At 43.4% G+C, this 24,923-nt stretch overlaps 2 protein-coding genes across 17 annotated transcripts in view; one reads left to right on the top strand and one right to left on the bottom strand.

Moving 5' to 3' along the window:
* Positions 1-5,708, bottom strand: part of Dop1a (DOP1 leucine zipper like protein A) — a 102,540-nt gene extending 96,832 nt beyond the window's left edge. For all 11 annotated transcript variants that reach the window (XR_015626662.1, XM_087562236.1, XM_087562240.1 and 8 more), the window contains 1 exon segment: positions 5,620-5,708. The gene's annotated coding sequence lies outside the window, so the exon portion shown is untranslated.
* A 2,236-nt stretch (positions 5,709-7,944) lies between these two features.
* Positions 7,945-24,923, top strand: part of Ube3d (ubiquitin protein ligase E3D) — a 166,924-nt gene continuing 149,945 nt past the window's right edge. For 4 of the 6 annotated variants that reach the window (NM_001433778.1, NM_001433777.1, NM_001433776.1 and 1 more), the window contains 1 exon segment: positions 7,948-8,165. In NM_001433778.1, coding sequence (NP_001420707.1) covers positions 8,089-8,165 — 77 coding nt within the window. In that variant the 5' untranslated portion in view covers positions 7,948-8,088. 6 annotated transcript variants of the gene reach the window in all.

Here is a 24,923-nt window from a genome sequence, read left to right as displayed (position 1 = left end):
TGACATTTTTCTTTTTCAACATTATAGATCAAAACCAAAAGTAACTGAAAATGAGGAAACACACTTTCTTGATTCAAAGCACTAAGACTGCTGTTCATTTCTAGTCACTGTGATTGTCAGCTGTCATTCAATGACAGCTCATCTGTGGCACCTATACCACTGTTTTATGTTTTAGGAGACGAACAATGAAGAGACCACTTCTTAGGGGTCCAGTCTTTCTAAGGACACAGATTAAGCAGCCGGTTTCTAAATCCAGTATGAGGCTGCAGCCCCAGCCTCAAACTAACAGCAGTCGAAGATCCAGTGGAATAGCAAATCACTGCGAGTGCAGACAGCTCCTCTCATGAGGGTTTTTGTTTTTTGTTTGTTTTGAAAATAGGAGCCCCAATCTAACTAAACGGTAGGCTTTTTGCCCCTGAACACAAAACAACAGCCAACTTCTGGCTCAAAATGTAGATACATGTCTATAAATTCTCATAGCCACCTGAGACAGAAAAATGTCCAAGCAAAAGAACATAGAATCCATTTTCATGCCAGTTCCTATGAATGAATGTCCTTCCAAAAGACAGGGCATTTCTCATTATACCAGGGGGAAGGGGGTAGAAATGACAGAAGCACTTCTCATTACAACAGAGGAAAATGGAATTTGCAGAAATGAAGAATTGGCCATATGACCTTGAAGTGGTAAGAGAGGAGCTGAGGAGGAACGAGTTGTTCTTTAAGCCCATCACCTTTCTACTCTCTCAGACTCCTTCCCTCAGGAAGTTCAGCCTAAAAGTGCATATAAAGAGTTATTTTTAAAAAGTGTATATTTTATTCCTCTAGATAGATCACTTGCTTAACAGTCAGCTCTTGCTTCTAGGATTTTGGTTTTCTTCCTTTTAGAAGGTTTAAAGATGACTTATCCTACTAAAAATGCAGTTCTAGCTTTTTATTCTAAATGTGATATTAGTTCTGACTAGTTAAGACAGTTCTGAAAATATAGGCTGGTTCAGTAATGATCAATTAAGTTTTCTTCTTTGTATTGTATTTGCGAGCTTTTAGGTCTTTAGTTGTTGTCTATCAGTTTTTTGCTTGTTTGGGTTTTTGTTTTGTTTTGTTTTTTCTATGTTTTTCTAAGGGTTCTTTTTGTTACAGCCCTAGCTGTCCTGGAACTCATTTTGTAGACCAGGCTGGCTTCCAACTCACAGATCTGCCTGCCTCTGCCTCCCAAGTACTGGGATTAAAGGTGTTCATCACCATGGCCCAATTTTTGAGTTGTATTTTAAAAGGATGCTCTAACATTTTGAAATTTTAATAAAGCCATTCCCCAAGTTCCCTACAGATACGACTTCAAAAGAAGTTCAAATTTTTGATTAACTAAATACTTAATGGAACTTTGGACCACCAACCACCAGACAGATGACTTCATGAACTCTTTTTGGACTAGGGAGGGTAACAGTGCATTAGGGTGAGGAAGGTATCTCTGTTCATTCATTCTCTTCCAATCCCTCCAACTACACCAAGAAGAAAGTCTTACCCAGGATGGCACTGAGAATGACACTGGAATTCTAGCTATTCTCAGGCTTATTCAGGGAGCATGCATTTCTAGCTAGAAGCTCTCAGCAGGACTGTTTTATTTTTTTTTTTTACCCATGTCTGCTTTCTGTTTATAACAAGAGTCATCAACTGTTAACTAAAGTGTATCTGAAGTCTTTTTGGAAAAATAATCACACTAATACACAAATGTTTTATACAGGAAACTATTTTGTATATATGGTGAATGGGAAACATTTTTTAATGCTGCATTAAATCATTATTTGATCAAGACAAGATATTTGTGATGTACATGTATTCATCTACTTAGCCATCAGAGGGACAAAAGATTTTGACAAAGCAGAAGAGGAGATTACTGAAAATGAAGTGGTACTCAGGTAGGACTTAAAAGACAGAATTCAGACAAGCATAAAGGAAGAGCTACGCGGGTTATAGATTTGTTAAATCTATAGCATCATTACTAATGTATTATTAAATAGAAGTATATTACTGCATGAAAATTTTTTTTAAGAAATTTGATAGTATCTTTGATTTGTAAATGTAAAGTCGCTGACATAGAAGGCTTACTTGGCTTATAAAGATGTAAATAACACCAAGGAAAAAGAGAAATCAGTTTAGAAACGTGATTCAAAACGGTATTTTCCCACAATAAACTGCCAAATAAAAACTTTGAGCTACTAAAAACATTAGCTTTACATATTTACTACAGAGTTTTATTTTAGAGGTCAAATTCACCTTATTTAAAGCTTATCTATTGGAATTAAATATTCTAAGCAGGGTATGGTGGTATGCAGTGCCCAGGAATATAGGCAATCAGATCTCTGAGTTCAAGGCCATGCTGTATTATAGAGTGAGTTCCAGGACAGCCAGGACTACACAGAGAAACCCAGTCTTAAAAAACAAGTAAATTAAATAATCTATACTAAACTCCCTCGAACTAAGGTGTACATTAATAGCACTTATCCAAAGTGATAAAGGAGACAGGATATCTTTGAGGCTGAATATTAGCGACACCTTCCGAAAGGCTTGGTCCCCAGCTACTGCTGCCATTTGCAGGGAGTGAGGAGGAGTGGGTGTGTTTGGGAACTTCAAGAGGTGAAGCAAAGAGGAAGTAGGTTGGGCTTGAGGAGGAGTATGGCAGGGATGGGCTGAATTTTGCCAAATCCCCCTCTTTCTTGGCCACCATGAGGTTAATAGCTTCTGTCATGCCATTTTACCTGACCAGAGGCCGAGAAGCAACAGAGCAAAGGACAGGGACAGCCACTGCGATCTAAGTCTTTTCTCCCTGATTGTCAGTTACTTCCTGAAGGTGACAAAATGCCCAGGGATACTTTAGCCAAGGGATTTAAATTTCAACATTTAGATACTGTTCCAAACAGTCAAGAAATAGTACTATCAGACTTTTTTGACCTTTAGTTCTCAATTATCTGAGATTTTAAAATCATTAAGCACTGAATACATTTTATATAGCTTTCATATTTCATTGTTTTGAGATGCCTAACTAGGAGGAGAAGTCAGTGTAGTGAAAGTAAGACCATTATCAACAAGTCTTTACTTGTTGGAACTTTAAAGGGCCATTCTACATTCAATAATAATCACAAAAATCAAGCCAAAATATGAACTGAAGCAAAGCATCAAGAGACTGGAAAAAAAGGTATCCTTCTATACATGAAAGCATTAGGACCAAAAGTGATGCATGTATCCTCAGTATTAACCTTTCCTTACTAAGGATACTTAATTTCTTTTGTTATACCAGTGAGGTCTCACTAGATCTTCATGTTCAAGATTCACCTTAGATAGCAACAAGGGGGCCAATACGTGGCATTTTCCACTCGGAAGCAGATATACCTCTGTCACAGTGATTCTGAAATTAGTATCATGTGTTATTCTAGGAGATTGTAACAGTACTGGGAATGAAACCTGGGGCCTCGTGCATGCTTGGTAAGCATTCTACCATAAGCCTGCATCAGAAAATGGGCACGCTGGTTAACTAAATCTGGGAAATGCTATTTGAACCTTCCTTTGGAAATTATATGCATGCAAGCATAGCATAAAGTCTTTGAGGAGCTGCCTTCATAAGCAAACCAAAGTTAAACTTGGGGGATGGAGGTGTGGCTGGGTGGTAGAGTGTTTGCCTTGTACTAGAAATACCCCAGTACTGAAAAGGAAAGCTAAACCTGGTTAAATCTAGTGTGTTGCCACAGACCTGGAACACTGTTTAGGGGAAGTAAACTATTGCTTTAATAAGTCTTGAGGGGAAATAGCAATTTGGAGAGCCCTGATCTCTTCAAATTTCCTGAGGCTGTATATGTGCAAGGCCTTAGGCTTCATTCAGTCCCAGCACCCCAAGAAAAAAGTTTACAATGGGTTGGGAGCACAGGCTTGTGGTTGAATCTTACTGAGCATGCACCAGGCCCCGGTTTCCCACTGAAGTACCACTGAAACGAAACAACAAAACCAGACACTAGAACACACACAGTAGCTGAGGACTAGAGAGATCACACCCAGTTAGCAGCAGAGCCAGAACTTTGAACTTAGCTCTCAATCCCCAGGCTATAGTTGTTTCTTCTATCGAAATTACAAAGTAGAGCTCTTCACAACAGAGGGTAAAGCAATTAATTTAAGCTTAACATTTGGGTCACAGTGCCAAATTTTCGGTCTGTGTTTCCTTCAGCGTTTTTAATTCTTTATTAAAAATTGGGTCCTCTCCCTGACCTGTGGCTATTAGAGTGTTTCTGGCCTTCTCCAGTGATGGTTCTTGAGCCTTTCTGGGAGAGTATAATAGTATGATAGCAATGTCATTTTTTGGAATGAACTCTCCATGGTCATTTATTTTCTACCCTTTGGCTGGTTGTGAGGCTCCAGGCCCACCATGAGGGATGAGCATCGCACTAAGCTGTGACAATACAGAAAAGGGATTTAGAAGAGTTTGCAGCCCTGATTATACTCAGTGGGTAATAAGCAAAAAGAAGATACGAAGTTGCCCCGGACCAGGGGCAGGTGGGAGAAATTGAAATGGAGAATGGGATGATGTCAAGAAAAATTCATTAGACGCATGTGTGAAATTCTCAAAGAATACATAATAAAGTAAAATGTAAAACAACAAAAAAAAATTTTGGGTCCTCCAAGGAGGCACACCTGGAGATTCCTTTTAGCAGTTCCGAGGAAATGACAAAGTTTAACACAAGGAGTTTAGACTACCTGGGCTATAATTTACCTAGAATTTCTGTCAGCTCAATGAATCAAGGGGTTGATGATCAGGTGAGTTAGCACAGAGCGACGGCCTATGATACTAACAAAAGGTCATACTAACGCGAACAAATACAACTAACCTCAAAATGACAAGACCTTAACACCTACATATGGGGCTATCACCACCCGAATTTAAAGTTTTGACTCCACAGCTCGGAGTTACTAAGTGAGGGAGATTCCTGTATTTTTCTGATTAAATAAAAAATGTGTTTTGACTACAATCTCTAAATCTGACTTGGCTTCAACTCCACAGAACTTCAAGATAACGTTAAGAATTAACAAAACGCAATTTGCTTAGTGAGGAGAAAGTATAGTTGCGTGCTATTCCCTCCTCAACAGGATGAGGAGGAGGGAACCAGGTAAGTAGGGTTTTGGTGCAACTTTCAAAGCCCTGGAAATCAAAGGTGAGGACTGTTAACAACTTCCGTGTGCTAGCTCAACTTCCTCTTGGTGAACTTGGCTCTGCTTCCTAACCTTCTGCACCTGCACATCAGCGGGCCTCCGCGTCGCCTCAATCCTAAAAGGGACCCACCGGGCTGGCGAGGCAACGGGGTGCCAGGAAGCCTCCAACAAAGGCGCCGGGCACCCGCGCCCAGGTGACACCCCCCCTTAGCCCCGCGCCGGCTCTGCCCACCGAAGGCCGCGGACGGACAGGGCCCGGGTCCCACCGCCCGCCCGGGTCAGGGCCCCGTTTCCATCCCTGAGGAAGGCTCAGGTGGGGGCCGGGCGGTGACACCCCGACGCTACCACCGCAGGCCAGCCCGGGAGACGCCAGCCCGAACCGTGCCGCGTCTCGCGGCGCGACCGCGCCGGGGGCGGGGACGCTGTTACCTGCCACGGGCTCTGCCGCTCCCCGCTGGCACCGCTCTCTTGGCAACCGCGGCAGCCGCTCGCAGGCCGCCAGCCGAGGGCCTAGTGACAGCTACCAGCGTGCACCGCGCGCGCCCACGCCGGCGTCGACGTCGGCGGCCTCGGTCCCCGCCCCCGTCCGCTGCTCCGCGGCCACGGCTAGCCGGCGACACAGCGCCCTCCCGCGGGCGATCGCGGAGACGGCGGCGAGAATGTATGAGCAGGTGTTTGCAATAGCCAGAAGAACCTTCCTTTTGATGGAGTGGGGGATTGAAGACAGTTTTGAAGTATTAAGTACGATCCAGAGGACTCACCAACACTTTCTGCGAGTACGTTCAGGCTCAGAGTCTGTGTGGAACTGAGAGACAGTTTAGCACTTTTTTTTGTATCCAGTCTTCTTTCAAACGTACAGTTATTCCAAAGAGTTTTGTCTGGACCATCGTATCAGAAAGGTTTTACAACCTTTTTGTTGTTGTTGTTGTTGTTGTTTGTTTGTTTTTGCTTTTCGTATGTTTGTTTTTTTTTCGTATACAAGTTTTAAACCGCTCATGAGGAGCATGCTATTCTGAGGACGCTGTGTATTTCGCTATGTGTGGATATTTAAGTATTGCCAAAATTTAAGTAACATTTTTTAGTTAAAAGTAGATGGCAATTGTCCTTCTGATAAATGACTTGACACCAAAGAGTAGTTACCCTTTTCAAAGATCATTTACTTATATTTTATGAGGGAGTGCATACAGGTATGTATGTGCATGCATGGAACCCAGAAGAAGGGATCAGATACCCTGATGTTGCAAGCGGTTTTAAGTGCTGGAAGCCTAACTTCCCACCCTCTGAAAGAGCAGCCAAGTGCTCTTAACCACAAAGCCAACTCTCCACCCCCAAGCTTTGGTTTTTTTTAAAGCTATTATTCCCTCCTAGCATCCCAAATTGTTAGAATGAAACAGGAATTTATGCAGCAACGTGATAAACTTTAAAAAAAAAACTTCAAAGGCTAATATTAGAAAAACAGATAAGTTTCAATATACTTAAGACTGTTTTTGTTTTGAGCCAGGGTCTTGCCACATAGCCTGAAATGGCACTTAATATAAAGCCAAAACTGACCTTGAACTTACAGCAATCCTGCCTCAGCCTCCTAAATGCTGGAATTACAGATATACACCATCATCCTTGGCTTAAACCTATTTAGAAATGCTTCCAGTTTATTTGGTGTAATTATGACTATGAAATGGAACATCGATAAACAGGGTTTCTGTCTTGGCTAGTTTTATGTTAACCTGACACAAGATAGAGTCTTCTGAAAGGGGGGAACCTCCATTGAGAAAATGCTTCCATAAGATCCAACTGTAACTCGTTTTCTTAAATAGTGATTGATCCGGGAGTGGTTAATGGGTGGTGCTTTCGCTGGGTTGGTGATCCTAGGTTCTATAAGAAAGCAGGCTCAGTAAACAGCACCCTTCCATAGCTTCTGTATCAGCTCCTACCTCCAGGTTTCTGCCCTGTTTTGCTTCCTGTTCCGACATCCTTCAATGATATACAGTCATGTGGAAGTGTAAGCTGAATAAACCCTTTCCTCCCCAAGTTTCTTTGGTAACGTTGCTTCACCACAGCAAAAGAAATCTTAGAACTAAGACAATTTCCCTTATACAATCTATCATTTTAAATGACAGCTTTTCATTTTAAAAGATGTCCTACTGAAATTCTATGACCTGATATATTTGTTTAGACCGCACCAGCTCTTTCACCTTATCAAACTTTCAAAACGTATCTTGTAGGAGCAAATAAGTTATGACTTCTTTCACTTCTGCAGTATAGTGGGGATGTATAAAAAAAGAAATTACTTTTTTTTTCTTTTTGCTTATTAAAAGTGAATATGAATGATTAGTCAAGATATTAAGAGTCCACCACTCTCTTTTTATGGCTTCTAGAGACCTCATACATGTTTTTGCAACAGTTGCAGTCTTAGAACTACCATATCTAAAGCGAAATGTAGTGGCCAATCTTTGACATTTCTGACACATTAGACAGAAGCTAATAAAAGTACCATCTGTACAGCCTCTGCTCCGTTATCTACCTCACCCTACCCAAGCAAACCAGAGGAGAGTTTCCTTCTGCCCCAAATCTGAGCTTTCTGCTCATTTTAGGGAGAATAATGCTCATAGTCAAGTCCCTCCATCATCTTCTAGTGGAGGCCAGCTCTGCTCTCTGGGTCCCACCTGTCCTACTAGAGCGCGACTGGGGGGGGGGGGGGGGGGGAGATCGGTGCCTTGGCAGTGCGTACTCTGCCCAAAAGGTGGCGCTCCAGCCGACAGACCGCCACTGCCCGATCCCGCCTGGCCGCCGCGCTGCCTCCGCCTGGAAGCCAGCGGCTTGCCACGGCCGCACGTGCTCCCACCCAGTCCCAGTTCTGGTAACTGCGGGCTCGGTCCCGCGTGGGCCCCTGAGTCGGCCATGGCGGTGGTTGAGGCGGAAACACGCGTGTTCCTGGAAGTGCGGAGACGGCTCCAGAGCGCGCTGCTAATCCTGGGGTAAGGGAGGAGGCACCGGTGCGCGGGACCGCGTGCGTGGGCCGTGAGCGAGACGAGGAGACTGGTGCTCGTGTGCGTGGCACAGGAGCGCGGATGCGCGGGACCGAAGGAGGAGCGAACCGGACAGTAGGCGCGTGCACGGGACGGTGTACGCGTGCGCAGGACGAGATGGTTTGCCTACCAAGCACTTTAGCCACTGAACCATCTCCCCAGCCTGACTGCGGGCTTTTAATTTCATATTTACTACAGAAACAAGAAACTTTTGGGGAACAAAATGCTCCTTTTTGGCTTATGGTCAGCAATTTTAATGATCTGCGATCTCTTCACGGGTTTTGCCGATTTCTTTGTGACAAATGCATCAAATAGAGTTAGATGTGGAAATTTATTACAGAACAGCACAGTTGTATCTTTTTTTTTTTCTTAGCTTCTCCTCTTTTCCTAAAACCTGACAAACAGCTAACGTGGCAGTTTTGCATATGACCTGAGAACTGGGCTCAGATCCTAGGTTTCTCACGTGGGCAGAATACTTTTATCTGAATTTCTTCAGTTTTAAGATTTGGATTGAGTGTAGGCTCGGTGCAATTCATTTGTGTAGCTTATACAGATCTTGAGTTTCTCCAGTATGGGGAGGAAGGGTGGGGAGGCGTGAAGTCATAAGTTCGAACAAGTATCTGCAATTTCTGTCCAATTTTTTAGGTAAGTAAGGGTACTAACATCAAATACAGCGGCTTAATCCCTCATACAAAACCCATTCTGTAAATGAGTTGAGAAACCTACTTTGCTAGTCTGCTTGTTTGTCTCTCTCTGGTCTTTTGACTCGACTTCTAACACAAGTCAGCTCCCTTCCCCTAGTAACAACCATGGTCTGGTGTCATTCAACCAGTCTACACAGTTTCACTGTTGAACTGTGCTGACGTGTATTAGTCAGGGTTCTCTAGAGTAACAGCATTTATTGAATGAGTCTCCCTATAAATAGGAAGGGGATTTAGAGAAGGACTTACAGCCTGCAGTCCAGCTAATCCAACAGGCTATGAATGAATGGTGAGTCCAAAGATCCAGTAATTGCTCACTCCGTGAGACCCGACTGTCTTCAGGGTCTCATGTCTTCATGCCTCAGCTGGTCTTCGGTGTACTTCAGAATGCCAGCGAGAGCGAGGGCAAGCAGGCAGAGAGCAGACAGACTGCCTCTTCCATGTCCTCTTCCAGCAGAAGTTGTGGCTTATATCTGAGGTGGCTCTTCCCAGCTCAAGAGATCTGGATAAAGGGGTGTCTTCCTACCTCAGAGGGAGGAAGTGAATCTTCCTACTTCGAATTAAGCAGAAATCCCTCACAGTGTGCCCTGCATTTTGGAGTTTTAATTAATTCCTGATGTAGTCAAGCTGACCTAGCCAACTGGATACATCGGTTGTTGTTTTAAACTGCCTTTTCCAATATGCTTTTTGTTGTTGCTTGTTTTTTTTAAGACAGGGTCTAACAATGCATCATGGCTGCCATAAGTGAAGATGTAAACCAGGCTGACCTTGAAGTCATAGAGATCTGCCTGCCTGTGCTTTCACATCACTGGGACCCTCCAACCAGGCTTTGACATTTTTGTTTCATCTCTGTTGTAGCTTAAATGAGTATTCCTTTCCCGTTTCTTACTGAGTAGTTTTCCATTGCCTGAGTATCTCACAAACAATTTTCTTACTTTTCTATTGCTGGATTTTTTTTTCTTTTTTTTTTTTAATTGGATTTTTTTCTTTTTTTTTTTAAATTTACATTTCAAATGTTATTCCCTTTCCCAGTTTCCTTGACATAAGTCCCCTATCCCATCCCCTTCCCCTTCTATAAAGGTGTTCCCCTCCCCATCCACCTTCGTTCCTGTCCTCCCACCCCCCAATTACCTCTACACTGGGGGTCCATCCTTGGCAGGACCAAGGGCTTCTCTTTCCATTGGTGCCCAACAAGACCATCCTCTGCTACATAGGCAGTTGGAGCCATGGGTTAGTCCATGTATAGTCTTTGGGAAGCAGTTTAGTCTGTGGGAGCTCTGGTTGGTTGGCATTGTTGTTCTTATGGGGTTGCAAGCCCCTTCAGGTCTTTCAATCCTTTCTCTAATTCCTCCAATGGGGATCATGTTCTCAGTTCAGTGATTTGCTGCTAGCATTTGCCTCTGTATTTGACATGGTTCTGGTTGTATCTCTCAGGAAAGATCTATATCCAATTCCTGTCAGCATGCACTTCTTAGCTTCATCAGTCTTGGTGGCTGTATATATATGGGCCGCATGTAGGGCAGGCTCTGAATGGCTGTTCCTTCAGTCTCTGCTCCAACCTTTGCCTCGGTATCCCCTCCTATGAATATTTTTGTTCCCCCTTTTAAGGAGGAGTGAAGCATCTGCCTTTTGGTCGTCCTTCTTCTTGAGCTTCATGTGATCTGTGGATTGTATCTATGGTAATTTGAGCTTTTGGGCTAATATCCACTTATCAGTGAGTATATACCATGTGTGTTTTTCTGAGTGTTTTACCTCACTCAGGATGATATTTTCTAGTTCAATTCATTTGCCTATGAATTTCATGAAATCATTGTTTTTGATAGCTGAGTAGTACTCCATTGTGTAGATGTACCACATTTTCTGTATCTGTTCCTCTGTTGAAGGGCATCTGGGTTCTTTCCAGCTTCTGGCTATTATAAATAAGGCTGCTATGAACATAGTGGAACATGTGTCTTTGTTGTATGTTGGAGCATCTTTTGGGTATATGTCCAGGAGAGGTATAGCTGGGTCCTCAGGTTGTGGAATGTCCAATTTTCTGAGGAACCTCCAGACTGATTTCTAGAGTGGTTGTACCAGTTTGCAATCCCACCAACAATGGAGGAATGATCCTTTCTCCACATCCTCGCCAGCATCTGCTGTCACCTGAGTTTTTGCTCTTAGCTATTCTGACTGGTGTGAGGTGAAATCTCAGGGTTGTTTTGATTTGCATTTCCCTGATGACTAAGGAAGTTGAGCATTTGTAGGGAGCTTCGAGGTCCCCGCCCCTGGGAAGGCACTGGTTTCGCCTTCCGCTCATTGAGAAAAACAAGTCATTGAGAAAAACAAGTCCTTGAGAAAAACAAGTCCTTATTTGGCTGTTCCTGCTTGGCCTGGTCACTTTCACATAGTACAACCTATCCGCTGTCCCCACGTGGCTTGCTAGGATTGGCTAGTGCTAGTTATTTAAGTGTGGTGCAGGGATTTCCCGGGGTCAGAAGATTGTATCAAGGTTCCTGAGTAAAACTGCTTGAAGAAGATCTTCGCTGGTCGTGTCTTCCTTGCCGGTCGAGGTTGGGCGCGACAAGCATTTCTTTATGTACTTCTCAGCTATTTGATATTCCTCAGCTGAGAATGTTTTGTTTAGCTCTGAACCCCATTTTTAAATAGTTATTTGGCTCTCTGGAGTCTAACTTCTTGAGTTCTTTGTATATTTTGGATATTAGCCTTCAGTCAGATGTAGAATTGGTAAAGATCTTTTCCCAATCTGTTGGTTGCCGTTTTGTCCTAATGACAGTGTCCCGTGCCTTACAGAAGCTTTGCAGTTTTATGAGGTCCCATTTGTCAATTCTTGATCTTAGAGCATAAGCCATTGGTGTTTTGTTCAGGAAATTTTTCTCAGTGTCCATGTGATCAAGACTCTTCCCCACTTTTTCTTCTATTAGTTTTAGTGTATTTGGTTTGATGTGGAGGTCCTTGATCAACTTGGACTTAAGCTTTGTACAGGGTGATAAAAATGGATCAATTTGCATTCTTCTACATGCTGACCTCCAGTTGAACCAGCACAATTTGTTGAAAATGCTATCTTTTTTCCATTGGATGGTTTTAGCTCCTTTGTCAAAGATAAAGTGACCATAGGTATATGGGTTCATTTCTGGGTCTTCAATTCTATTCCACTGATTTACCTGCCTGTCTCTGTACCAATACCAGGCAATTTTTATGACTATTGCTCTGTAATACTGCTTGAGGGCAGGGATGGTGATTCCCTTCCCCCAGAAGTTCTTTTATTGTTGAGTATAGGTTTTGCTATCCTGGATTTTTTGTTATTCCAAATGAATTTGCAAATTGCTCTTTCTAACTCTATGAAGAATTGAGTTGTAATTTTGATGGGGATTGCATTGAATCTGTAGATTGCTTTTGATAAAATGGCCATTTTTACTATATTAATCCTGCCAATCCACGAGCATGGGAGGTCTTTCTATCTTCTGAAATCATCTTGAATTTCTTTCTTCAGAGACTTGAAGTTCTTGTCATATTGAAAGAGCGTACCCCAAAACGGGGAACCGCGTCTCTCGCTCCGATCGCGGGGTGGGGTGCCCTCAGGAATCACGAGTAGCCATCTTGATGTAACAGCAAGAGGTAGCTTTATTAGCGGGATCCCGGGTCGATACGTATCTCACACAGGAGACAGAGGAATCGACCCCGAGCTTCCAAACTCGGGGGTTTATATAGGGGAGGTGAGGGGCATTCTCGAGGTTACACATGATTGGTCAATTCAAAAGGTGCACAGTTACTTTCGGCGCGAAATTACATCAGCAAGGAGTACGTGCTCTCCAGCAGCTCGGCAGGCAGGTAGGGTGACTCATCTCACTCAGGGGGGTGAAGGAAGGGGAGGGGGTGGCTACGGATGGTCAGTGTCCTTGGGGCTGATAGCTGGTTTGGCAAGTCCTATGTCTGGCTCTCCCTCAGGCACGTCCGGCCCTGCACATCGGACTCTGACAATGAGCAACCTTTATGAAACTCTAGTTCTGCACATTCGGGCTCTGACAATGAGTAACCTTTATGAAACTCTAGTTCTACATTCCCCACTTCTTTTTTTTGTTAATAGTTCTAATCCTAGAACTTCATGGAGAACTCAGCTTCATCTAGCATAACAGCTTGGTATTGTTGTCTTAACATGAGGATTCTAACCTGGACACTATCCAAGCCTATCCACCAAGGTCATGACTAGCTTTTAGAACTTCTAAGCTTATACAGACTGTGATCCCTGAGGCACAGTCCCAAGAAGTGTTAAGAGTACTAACATATGCAATATTACATCATTTGTAATGGAAATCAAGCCTATCCCACACCTATCTTGATAGAACCCAGGACAAACATGACTGAATTTCCCTCTAGGTCCCAGCTCTCAGCCCCAACAGCTAGTACGCGGCTGGTGAGGGCTAAGAATTGACAGCTGTCAGGGTGGTCAGCAGCACCAGGTACGGTCCTTTCCAGCGAGGCTCGAGTGTCTGGGCTCAGTGTAGCTGCAACCTGGAACTGATGGGATGTCTCAGGGTTCTCCGGGGCATAGGCTGCTGTCAGCTGTGAGCAGATTTCTTTCTGTATCACCTGTAGGTCTTTTAGCCTGGCACACAAATCACTATTACTATGGCACTATGACATGTTGGTTCAGTAACATCATCTAATACAGTCAGGGGAGCTGAGGCCCCATATAAGATCTCAAAGGGGGTAAGGCTGAATCTGGAAGGGGTATTTCTTGCTCTGAAGAGAGCAAGAGGGAAGGAGTGTCACCCAGTCTGCGCCAGTCTCCATGGTTAATTTAATTTGGTCAGGGTCTCTCTTAGAGTTTTATTTACTCTACCTGTCCTGAACTTTGAGGTCTGTAAATACAATGTAATTTCCAATCGACCTCTAAATACTTGGCCACACCCTGGCTTACCTTGGCAACGAAAGTAGGGCCGTTGTCTAACCAGATTACCTTGGGCATTCCAGACCTGGGGAAGATTTCTTCCAGTATCTTCTTGATGATTGCAGAGGCCGTCTCTCGTTTGGTGAGGAAAGCTTCTATCTATTCAGTTGTTGGCTTCACCAGGGCATCCAAGAGATGGCAAAAGCATCTGAAGTGCTGATGTGCTGGGGGGGTAGAGGTTCAGCCATCCCAGATGACATTGTGTTGTCCACCATGGCAGCACCCACTTGTCTCTGACCTTCATTCATGAAGAGAACTGTTCCCGTCTGTGGACAAGGTCCTCGGCTTTCAGCAGGGGTCAATCAGCCAGTCGCAGAGGTCTTTCCTCCACCCATGGGCTTCTGCCAGTACTTGACACTCGTGCTGTGGTGGCTCCAGGTCCGGATTGGGCAGCAAGGTGACCAGATTGTCCCCAACCGGTGGAGAATCGAGTCCATGCAGCTGACCAGTGGTCCCATCTTTTGGGACACTCTATTCAAAGGCAGAACATCAGCCACTCTATCACAGTTTAAGTCCTGGATTGGGTGATAATTGTTAGTGCCCGGCTGGCAGGAGTGATGTGTTCCAGGCAGATCAGGACTAAGTCACACATCTCCCAGCATCAGGTACTGGTGCACTGAGACAGGTCTTAAGCTCCACATACACAGTCTGTAGATATGTATACACATGGCCTCACCCAGCCATTTCAGCCCACGCAAGCCATTTTGGAGAGCAATTTTCTCATGAGCAAGGGATAGGGGCAGTCAGGGATGACTATGAACTAGTGGGTGGGTTACCCGGCCCACGCCAAGGTCCACTGTTCTTCGGGCAGTCCATAAGTATTGTTCGTTGCCAGTAGCCCCTTGCACTCAAGGTCTTTGGATATTGGCCCACTGGGGGGCATAGGAGCACAGAGCATTGGGTCCCTGTATCCACACTTCCCTTCTATCTCTGTACATAGCCAGCACTCTAGGACCAAGAGGCTCTCCAGTGGCCCCTCTTGTTCTTCTTGGGCAGTCCCTGACCCAGTGTCCTTTTTTCTTCGTATTAGGCACACTGATCTTTAGCCAGGAATTCTCTTCTGTTGCCAGGTACTATCTTCCTAGGTTCCCTAACTACTGTGGCCAGTATATGTTCCTCTCTCGTCTTTTATCTCTCTTTAGCTCTCTAATTTCCTCTTCTTTTTGTCTCTTTTCTTCCCTAGCTTCCTGCTCTTTTTACCTCTTTCTTTCTTTCTTTCTTTCTTTCTTTCTTTCTTTCTTTCTTTCTTTTTTTCAGTCTCTCTGCATCTTCTTCTACAGCTATCAGGTGCTGTCCACTTTTCTGCACAGACCCTGAACCATGCATCAACTTATTTTCTCTGCAACTTACAATAACTCTCTCAGTGACTTAGCTTAACCCTTCAAGTTTCTGTAACTTTCTCTTCATATCCTTTCCTTATCTTAGCCAGATTGGTGGGGCATTTTCCAGCCCCTCAGAGACCCACCCTTGGAGCCTGGCGGCAGACCTGGCACTCCCTACCTTCAGGCGTCTGAAGAGAGCAGGCAGAAGTGAGAGCCTTCCATCCGTGTCTGGAACATTTTTTCTGGCCTCTAGCAGGATTCTGTCTTTCCTCGGTGGTAAAGAAGATCTGTAACAGTTACTAACAAGCATCTCACGTGGGATGGTGAGAAAACAAGAAGGGAATCTAGAGGAGAGAGGTCCACTGAAGAAGACAAATAGCATTTAGTCACACAGCTAAACCAGGAGGCCTTTTTTTTGGACAAAACGGCCACTGTAAATATAAGCACAAGCTTTGTCTATGAAACAGAAAGGCGAGCAGAGAGGCAGCCTAGCTGTTACCGGCTGTCTCTCTGGGCTTAGATTTTCCCTTAAGGAGTACCTACCTCCCTTCAGTGTCAGCTTGGTGACTTTGCCTCTCAAGAGAACCAGCCTCCAAATGACACTAGGCTTCTAGTAACAACTAATAACAAAAGGATGGAGAGATGGTTAGAACCTGGGTGCTAGATACTAAGCAGCTGACAAAAGAATTGTAACCAGTTCACCTGGGGCTTTCAGGACTTTAGTAACAGCCCTTTACCAAACTGTCTCAGTGGGCTATAGGCCCATGGAAAAGAAAACATTAATCCTTACTGGCAAAACAAAGTTCTTCACAGTTGTAGATTCTTTGAAACTATTTTAGGGGCTCTTTTTGTCCCCCAACCTGGGGCATTTTAACCATAGGGACAGGAACTGGCTGCTGTGGGGATAGGACCAAAGGCACTCTCCATGTTAATGATGATCAGTGAGAAAAGTAATTTAATGTTGGAGACTGACTCCTCCCTTGGAATAAGGACAGCAGATAAGGCAGGCTTCCTTAAAGAACTTCTCTAAATGAGCGCTCTCCTTCTGTGAGCAAATGTCAGAAATTCCTTTCTTGTTTTCCTTATAGTCCTCTCCCACCTCACTCTCAGCCTTTTTAGATAGTTCTTCCCGTAGCATTTCTAACACCGCCTGTCCCTTTTTTTTATAGCCTGTTGACAGCATTTCTGATCTTTTAGGCAGCTACGCACTAAGTTGTCAAACCGGCTGAAACTCCGCCTTTAAGATTCCTTACTCCCAAGCAAAATTTAAATCTTCCTCTAGCTTATCTCAGCTGGCTGCGAGCACAAGCACAGATAAAACACTGTTTTAAAAATTAACTTTGGCTATCAACCAACACACCGACACTAGAGCGGGGTCCATAAGATTAAGTTTCTTAGAACCATCTGATTTTACCTCCCAACAGAATTCCAGAGTATCCCCTTGCCCTAACATCCGTCCAATGGTCCACCATCAAAGACAAAGGGGTTATCACAGTCAGATCTTTTTGACTGCTAGTTGCCGGGTCCTCCCGACAAAGGCTGGCTCGAGGAACGTCTCTCACACGTCCCAGAGCCAGGACCCGACAAAGGCTGGCTCGCGGAACGTCTCTCACGCGTCCCAGAGCCTGCTCGATTGGGGCGTCCCCCAGTGAGCTTTCTAAAAAGGAAAAAAAAAAAAAGAAAAAGACTAGAAAAAGACTATTCAGAGTAGGAATCCTTCATCTACTCACAGGCGCCTATTCGGGGTGGGGAACCTTCTTCCACCCGTGCACAGGGCAGGAAACCTTCTTCTGCCCAGACAGTGCACTAAGACTCTCGTGCACAGGGCAGGAATCCTTCATCTGCCCAGACAGTGCACTAAGACCTTAAACCGGTACCGAAAAACACAGACTACAGGACTTAATTCACACACACTCACACACACTCACACACAGCGGCCGCTTTCCAGCACTTACACTAACGTACCTCCAAGTGGCATTCGGGGTTCCGGGGGTCACACTCCGATCCCGGACGAGCCCCCAAATGAAAGAGCGTACCCCAAAACGGGGAACCGCGTCTCTCGCTCCGATCGCGGGGTGGGGTGCCCTCAGGAATCACGAGTAGCCATCTTGATGTAACAGCAAGAGGTAGCTTTATTAGCGGGATCCCGGGTCGATACGTATCTCACACAGGAGACAGAGGAATTGACCCCGAGCTTCCAAACTCGGGGGTTTATATAGGGGAGGTGAGGGGCATTCTCGAGGTTACACATGATTGGTCAATTCAAAAGGTGCACAGTTACTTTCGGCGCGAAATTACATCAGCAAGGAGTACGTGCTCTCCAGCAGCTCGGCAGGCAGGTAGGGTGACTCATCTCACTCAGGGGGGTGAAGGAAGGGGAGGGGGTGGCTACGGATGGTCAGTGTCCTTGGGGCTGATAGCTGGTTTGGCAAGTCCTATGTCTGGCTCTCCCTCAGGCACGTCCGGCCCTGCACATCGGACTCTGACAATGAGCAACCTTTATGAAACTCTAGTTCTGCACATTCGGGCTCTGACAATGAGTAACCTTTATGAAACTCTAGTTCTACAATATGGATCTTTCATTTCCTTGATTAAAGTCACACTGAGGTATTTTATATTATTTGAGACTACTGTGAAGGGTGTCATTTCCCTAATTTCTTTCTCAGCCTGTTTATCCTTTGAGTAGAGGAAGGATACTGATTTGTTTGAGTTAATTTTGTACCCAGCCACTTTACTGAAGATGTTTATCAGACTTAGTAGTTCTCTGGTGGAACTTTAGGGGTCACTTAAGTATACTGTCATATCATCTGCAAATAGTAATATTTTGACTTCTTCCTTTCCAATTTGTATCCTTTTGACCTCCTTTCGTTGTCTGATTGTTCTGGCTAGGACTTAGAGTACTATATTGAATATATAGGGAGAGAGTGGGTAGCCTTGACAAGTCCCTGATTTTAGTGGGATTGCTTCAAGTTTCTCTCCATTTAGTTTGATGTTAGGTATTGGCTTGATGTATATGGCTTTTACTATGTTTAGGTATGGGCCTTGAATTCCTGATCTTTCCAGGACTTTTATCATGAACGGGTGTTTAATTTTGTCAAATGCTTTCTCAGCATCTAATGAAATGTGTTTTTTTTTCTTTGAGTTTGTTTCTATAGTGGATTACGTTGTGGATTTCCATATAATGAGCCATCCCTGCATGCCTGGGATGAAGCCTACTTGATCATGGTGGATGATTGTTTTGATGTGCTCTTGGATTTTGTTTGGGAGAATTTTATTGAGTATTTTTGCATTGATATTCATAAGAGAAATTGGTCTGAAGTTCTCTTTATTGGGTCTTCGTGTGGTTTAGGTATAAGTGTAATTGTGGCTTCATAGAAGGAATTCGGTAGTGCTCCGTCTATTTCAATTTTGTGGAATAGTTTGGATAATATTGGTATGAGGTCTTCTATGAAGGTCTGATAGAATTCTGCACTAAACCCATCTGGACCTGGGCTCTTTTTGGGTGGGAGACCTGTAATGACTGCTTCTATTTCTTTAGGAGTTATGAGGTTGTTAGGATGGTTTATCTGTTCCTGATATCAGTTTGGTACCTGGTATTTGTCTAGAAAATTGTCCATTTCCTCCAGATTTTCCAGTTTTGTTGAATATAGGCTTTCGTAGTAGGATCTGATGATTTTTTTTAATTTCCTCAGATTCTGTTGTTATCTCTCCCTTTTCATTTCTGATTTTGTTAATTTGGATTCACTATCTGTGCTCTCTGGTTAGTCTGGCTAAGGGTTTATCTATCTTGTTGAGTTTCTCAAAGAACCAGCTCCTGGTTTTGTTGATTCTTTCTATGGTCCTTTTTGTTTCTACTTGGTTGATTTCAGCTCTGAGTTTGATTATTTCCTATCTTTTACCCTTCTTGGGTGTATTTGCTTCTCTTTGTTCTAGAGCTTTTAGGTGTGCTGTCAAACTGCTGATGTATGCTCTCTCCTGTTTCTTTCTGCAGGCACTCAGAGCTATGAGTTTTCCTCTTAGCACAGCTTTCATTGTGTTCCATAAGGTTGGGTATGTTGTGCCTTCATTTTCATTAAATTCTACCAAGTCTTTAGTTTCTTTCTTTATTTTTTCTTTAACCAAGTTATCATTGAGTAGAGCGTTGTTCAACTTCCATGTATATGTGGGCTTTCTGACGTTTTTGTTATTGAAGACCAGCCTTAGTCTGTGGTGATCTGATAGGATGCATGGAATTATTTCTATCTTCCTGTATCTGTTAAGGTCTGTTTTGTGACCTTAACAGATATGGTCAATTTTGGAGAAGGTACCATGAGGTGCTGAAAAGAAGGTGTATCCTTTTGTTTTAGGATGAAAAGTTTTATAAATATCTGTTAAGTCCATTTGGTTCATATCTTCTGTTAGTTTCTCTATGTTTCTGTTTAATTTCTGTTTTCATTATCTATCCACTGATGAGGGTGGGGTGTTGAAATCTCCTACTATTATTGTGTGAGGTGCAATGTGTGCTTTGAGCTTTAGTAAGGTTTCTTTTATGAATGTAGGTGCCCTTGTATTTGGAGCATAGATATTTAGGATTGAGAGTTCATCTTGGTGGATTTTTCTTTTGATGATTATGAAGTGTCCTTTCTTATCTTTTAATGACTTTTGGTTGAAAGTCAATTTTATTCCATATTAGAATGGCTACTCCAGCTTGTTTCTTTGGACCATTTGCTTGGAAAGTTGTTTTCCAGCCTTTTACTCTGAGGTAGTGTCTGTCTTTGTCTCTAAGGTGTGTTTCCTGTAGGCAGCAAAATGCTGGGTCCTCTTTATGTATCCAGTTTCTTAGTCTATGTCTTTTTATTGGGGAATTGATTCCATTGATGTTGAGAGATATTAAGGAATAGTGATTTTTGCTTCTTGTTATTTTCATTGTTAGAGGTGAAATTATGTTTGTGTGTCTCTCTTCTTTTGGTTTCCTTGCAAACAGATTATTTTCTTGCTTTTTCTAGGGTGTAGTTTCCCTTCTTGTGTTGGAGTTTTCTATCTATTATCCTTTGTGGGCTGGATTTGTAGAAAGATATTGTGTAAATTTGGTTTTGTCATGGAATATCTTGGTTTCTTCATCTATATTAATTGAGAGTTTTGCAGGATACAGTAACCTGGGCTGGCATTTGTGTTCTCTTAGGGTCTGTATGACATCAGTCCAGGATCTTCTGGCTGTCATAGTCTCTGGCGAGAAGGTTGGTGTGATTCTGATAGGTTTGCCTTTATATGTCACTTGACCTTTTTCCCTTACTGCTTTTAATATTCTTTCTTTGTTTTGTGCATTTGGTGTTTTGACTATTATGTGATGGGAGGAATTTCTTTTCTGGTCCAATCTATTTGGAGTTCTGTAGGCTTCTTGGATGATTATGGGCATCTCTTTCTTTAGGTTAGGGAGGTTTTCTTCTATAATTTTGTTGAATATATTTACTGGCCCTTTAAGTTGGGAGTCTTCACTCTCTTTTATACCTATTATCCTTAGGTTTGACCTTCTCATTGTGTTCTGGATTTCCTGTATGTTTTGGGCTAGGAGCTTTTTGCGTTTTACGTTATCTTTGACAGTTGTGTCAATGTTTTCTATGGTATCTTCTATCCCTGAGATTTTTCTCTTCTATCTCTTATATTCTGTTGGTGATGCTTGCATCAATGACTCCTGATGTCTTCCCTAGGTTTTCTATCTCTAGGGTTGTCTCCCTGTGTGCTTTCTTTTTTCTTTTTTTTTTTTTTTTTTTGGTTCTTTTTTTCGGAGCTGGGGACCGAACCCAGGGCCTTGCGCTTCCTAGGCAAGCGCTCTGCCACTGAGCCAAATCCCCAACCCCTCCCTGTGTGCTTTCTTTATTGTTTCTATTTCCATTTTTAGATCCTGGGTGGTTTTGTTCAATTCCTTCACCTGTTTGGTTGTGTTTTCCTGTAATCCTTTAGGGGATTTTTGTGTTTCCTCTTTAAGGGCTTCTACCTGCTTATCTGTGTTGTCCTGCATTTCTTTAAGGGAGTTATTCATGTCCTTAAAGTCCTCCATCATCATCATAAAATATGATTTTAAGTCTAAATTTTGCTTTTCTGGTGTGTTTGGATATCCAGTATTTTCTTTGGTGGGAGAGCTGGGCTCTGATGATGCCAAGTAGTCTTGGTTTCTGTTGCTTAGGTTCCTGCACTTGCCTTTTGCCATCAGGTTGTCTCTGATGTTAGCTTGTCTTGCTGTCTCTGACAGTGGTTAGACCCTCTGGTAGGCTTGTCTGTTAGCACTCCTGTAGACCTGTTTTCTTTCAGTCGGACCTGGGAACAGAGTGCTCTGCTCTCAGGTGTGTAGGCGCTCCTAGGTTCCTGTGCCTAGGGGGCACAGATGGCACTAGGCGATTTCCTCTTGGGTCAGGAGTGTGGGCAGAGAGTAGTTTCCTCTGAGTTCTCAGGAATGCTCACACTTCTGAGGGTCCAGCTCTCTCCCCTACTGGGTTTGGGTCGATTTTAGAAAAAAATTTTTTTTTAAATTTTTAAACTTCCAGAAAGTGTTTATTATGAGTCAGCTGCATTAGCTTTGTTTTTTTAAAGGGTGTGTGTGTGTATGTGTGTGTGTGTATGTGTGTGTGTGTGTGTATGTGTGTGTGTGAGTGTGTGTGTATGTGTGTGTGTGAGTGTGTGTGAGTGTGAGTGTGTGAATGTGTGTATGTGAGTGTGTGTGTGAGTGTGTGTGTGTGTGTGTGTGTGTGAGAGAGAGAGAGAGAGAGAGAGAGAGAGAGAGAGAGAGAGAGTGTGTGTGTGTGTGTGTGTGTAGGTGGTGTTGGAGCTGGGCAAATGCATTTGCCACAGAGCCACACCGCCATACCCCCAGCCTTGTTTAATGTCTTCATGACATAATATGCCCTTGGTTAATACCTAAGGGTAGAATTACTGTAAGATAGGATAGATGTGTACATTACATTGTGTGAAGGTGGCCAGTGGCCAGTCTTTTGAGATTATACCATTCTAATGGGAAAGTGGGGGTATCTCGTGGTAATTTTAATTTCCTTGGTGACATACAGGGTTGAAAACTTTTTCATCAAATTTTGATAATCCAAACTTTTTCATCAACTTTTTGATAATATTTTGTAAAGCGTCTTATGGTGTCTAGCTAATAAAAACGGGTTAGTCTTTTTTTTTTCTTGGATATTTTCTTTATCTACATTTCAAAAGTAATCCCCTTTCCTGGTTTCCCCTCTGGAAACCCCATATCCCACCCTCTACCCCCTCCCTCCATGAGGGAACTCCCCCACCCACCCACCTACTCCCTTCCACCTCCCCGCCCTGGCATTCCCCTATACTGGGGCATCCAGCCTTCATAGGTCCAAGGGCTTCTTCTCCCACTGATGCCTGACAAGGCCATCCTCTACTACATATCCAGCTGGAGCCATGGGTCACTCCATGTGTACTCTGTTGGTGGTTTAGTCCCTGGGAGCTCTGGCATGTTTGTTTGGTTGATATTGTTGTTTTTCCTATGGGATTGCAAGCCCCCTCAGCTACCTCAGTTTTTTCTCTAACTTCTCCACTGGAGACCAGTGGTTGGCTCCGAGCATCTGCCTTTTATTTGTCAGGCTCTGGCAGAGCCTCTCAGGAGACAGCTATATCAGGCTCCTGTCAGCATGCACTTCTTGGCATCCCCAGTAGTCACTGGGTTTGGTGACTACATGTGCAATGGATCCCCATGCATTGAAGTCCTGGATGGCCTTTCCTTCAGTCTCTGCTCCACACTTTGTCTCCATATGTCCTCCAAAACGGGTTAGTCTTGGTGCCAAATTGAAAACTTTACACTATAAAACCGCTTGAGTTTGTGGATGTTTTCTGGCATCTGTGACAGACATTTTCGTTTTTCTAATGAAGGTTGAGTATGCCTTACTGGAAAAGGTCTGGGTAGGCCTGAAGGGCTTCATATTTTGGACTTTTCTAGAGTAGTAGTTTTTACATAGATTTTCCAGATTTGGATTTCTCTAATCTGGAAATCCAGAGTGGTTTGGATCTGTATCTGTTTCATTCCAGGGCATTTTGGCTTTTCAGCATAGGGATACTCAGTGTGTTCTGTCTTTTGATGAGCAAAAATTTTAATCTTTTTTTTTTTTTCCGGAGCTGGGGACCAAACCCAGGGCCTTGCGCTTCCTAGGCAAGCGCTCTACCACTGAGCTAAATCCCCAACCCCCCAAAAATTTTAATCTTAATAAAATCCAGTGTCCCAATTTGTTTTAAACAGACTTATTTAATGCATTAAATCTTTGCCTACCTCAATTTTGTGAATACATAACCCCTCACCCGCTCCCTCCGGATTCTTTTATCGTTGTCTTTATTTAGAGATGGGTCTTGCTGTACTAGCCAGGCCGTTTTTGAACTGGCTTTAAGGTACCATGTGCTTACTTACCTCAGCCTCCCAAGTCTCTGGGACCATATGCATGGCTGACAACACGCTCAGCTTTTCTGCATGTGTTTTCTAGGAGACTTAAACCACTTCTGTTTCTGTCTCTGGCACATTGGATTAAGTTTTGTGTTGACTCATAAAATATGAGTCAAAGTTTATTTCATTATATATGGACATCCAGTTGTTCTGTGGCCTTTAATTACGGCCATATTTTTACCTCATTGGATGACTCAGCATCTGTATCACAAATCAGTTCCCTGAACATGAACCTGAACATTCGTGAACATGGTTTTCCAACCGTATCCTTTAAACCTGTGTCTTTATAAGTGTTCCCCCCACCATATATCATACGGAGGAGTGTTTTTGTCAAATGAATTTTGACAATTAAGAGTCTTTACTAGAACTTTTACTACTTTTATTGATTGATTGATTGATTGATTGACATGGTTGAGTTTGGCCCCTCATCTTTATTTAGTTGATTTATTTAGTTTTGGGTTTTTGAGACAGGGTTTCTCTGTGTAGTCCTGGCCATCTTGGAACTCTCTCTGTAGACTAGGCTAGGCTCCAACTCAGAGATCCATCAGCTTCTTCTGCCTTGATTAAAGGCATGTGGCATCCGGCCTATATATATTTTAAAGTTTTTTTTTATGTTAGCATTTCAGAGTTAGGAATACAAAGTGATGGGGGTAATTGTACCATTTACTTCCTGATGTAATTGTAGTCTCTAAGGCCTATTGCCCGGTCTGCTACCCTAGGTCTACCCCTGGAAGCTTCTAGCCTACATAGGCCTAGGATGCTGTCAGGCTTGCTGCTGACTGTGCTCACCCTCTCTAGTTCTACTCATCTGTCCTGGTCCAAACTCCTCTCTGTGCTATCTACTCATCCAGCTCCTCTCTCTCAGCCTCTCCTGAATTGCTCTGCTTGGCTTCACATTAATTCTGGCAATCTGTTCTAATCCTCTAGCTCCTTCGTTGTTTGGCTTCTTCTGTTTTCACATGTGTCTAGCTTGTTCTCTCTTCAATCTGTCTCTGTAAAACCCTCTCAGTAAAAATACCTTCTTCTTTCTTGCTCTCTGTCCTCCTCCCCCCCCCACCCCCAAGCTGAGGACTGAATCCAGGGCCTTGCGCTTCCTAGGCAAACACTCTACCATTGAGCTAAATCCCCAATCCCTGTTCTGCTCTCTCTTAAGTAGCCTCTTTTTCACTTCTCTGCTCCTGAAGATGGGCAGATCCTGTTCTGTCAAATCTTTCTCTGACTCGTCCCTTTGTCTGCCACTCAATTAGACATCATTTTCAAACCCGGTGCTTCCTTGTACACACTAACTTTGACTTCATCTTT

The sequence above is a fragment of the Rattus norvegicus genome, chromosome 8 (genome assembly GCF_021556685.1).
Source record: "Rattus norvegicus strain SHRSP/BbbUtx chromosome 8, alternate assembly SHRSP_T2T, whole genome shotgun sequence".
NCBI lineage: Eukaryota > Metazoa > Chordata > Mammalia > Rodentia > Muridae > Rattus > Rattus norvegicus.
Note: the sequence above shows the minus strand (reverse complement) of the source record. Positions and strands in the feature narration are given on the sequence as shown.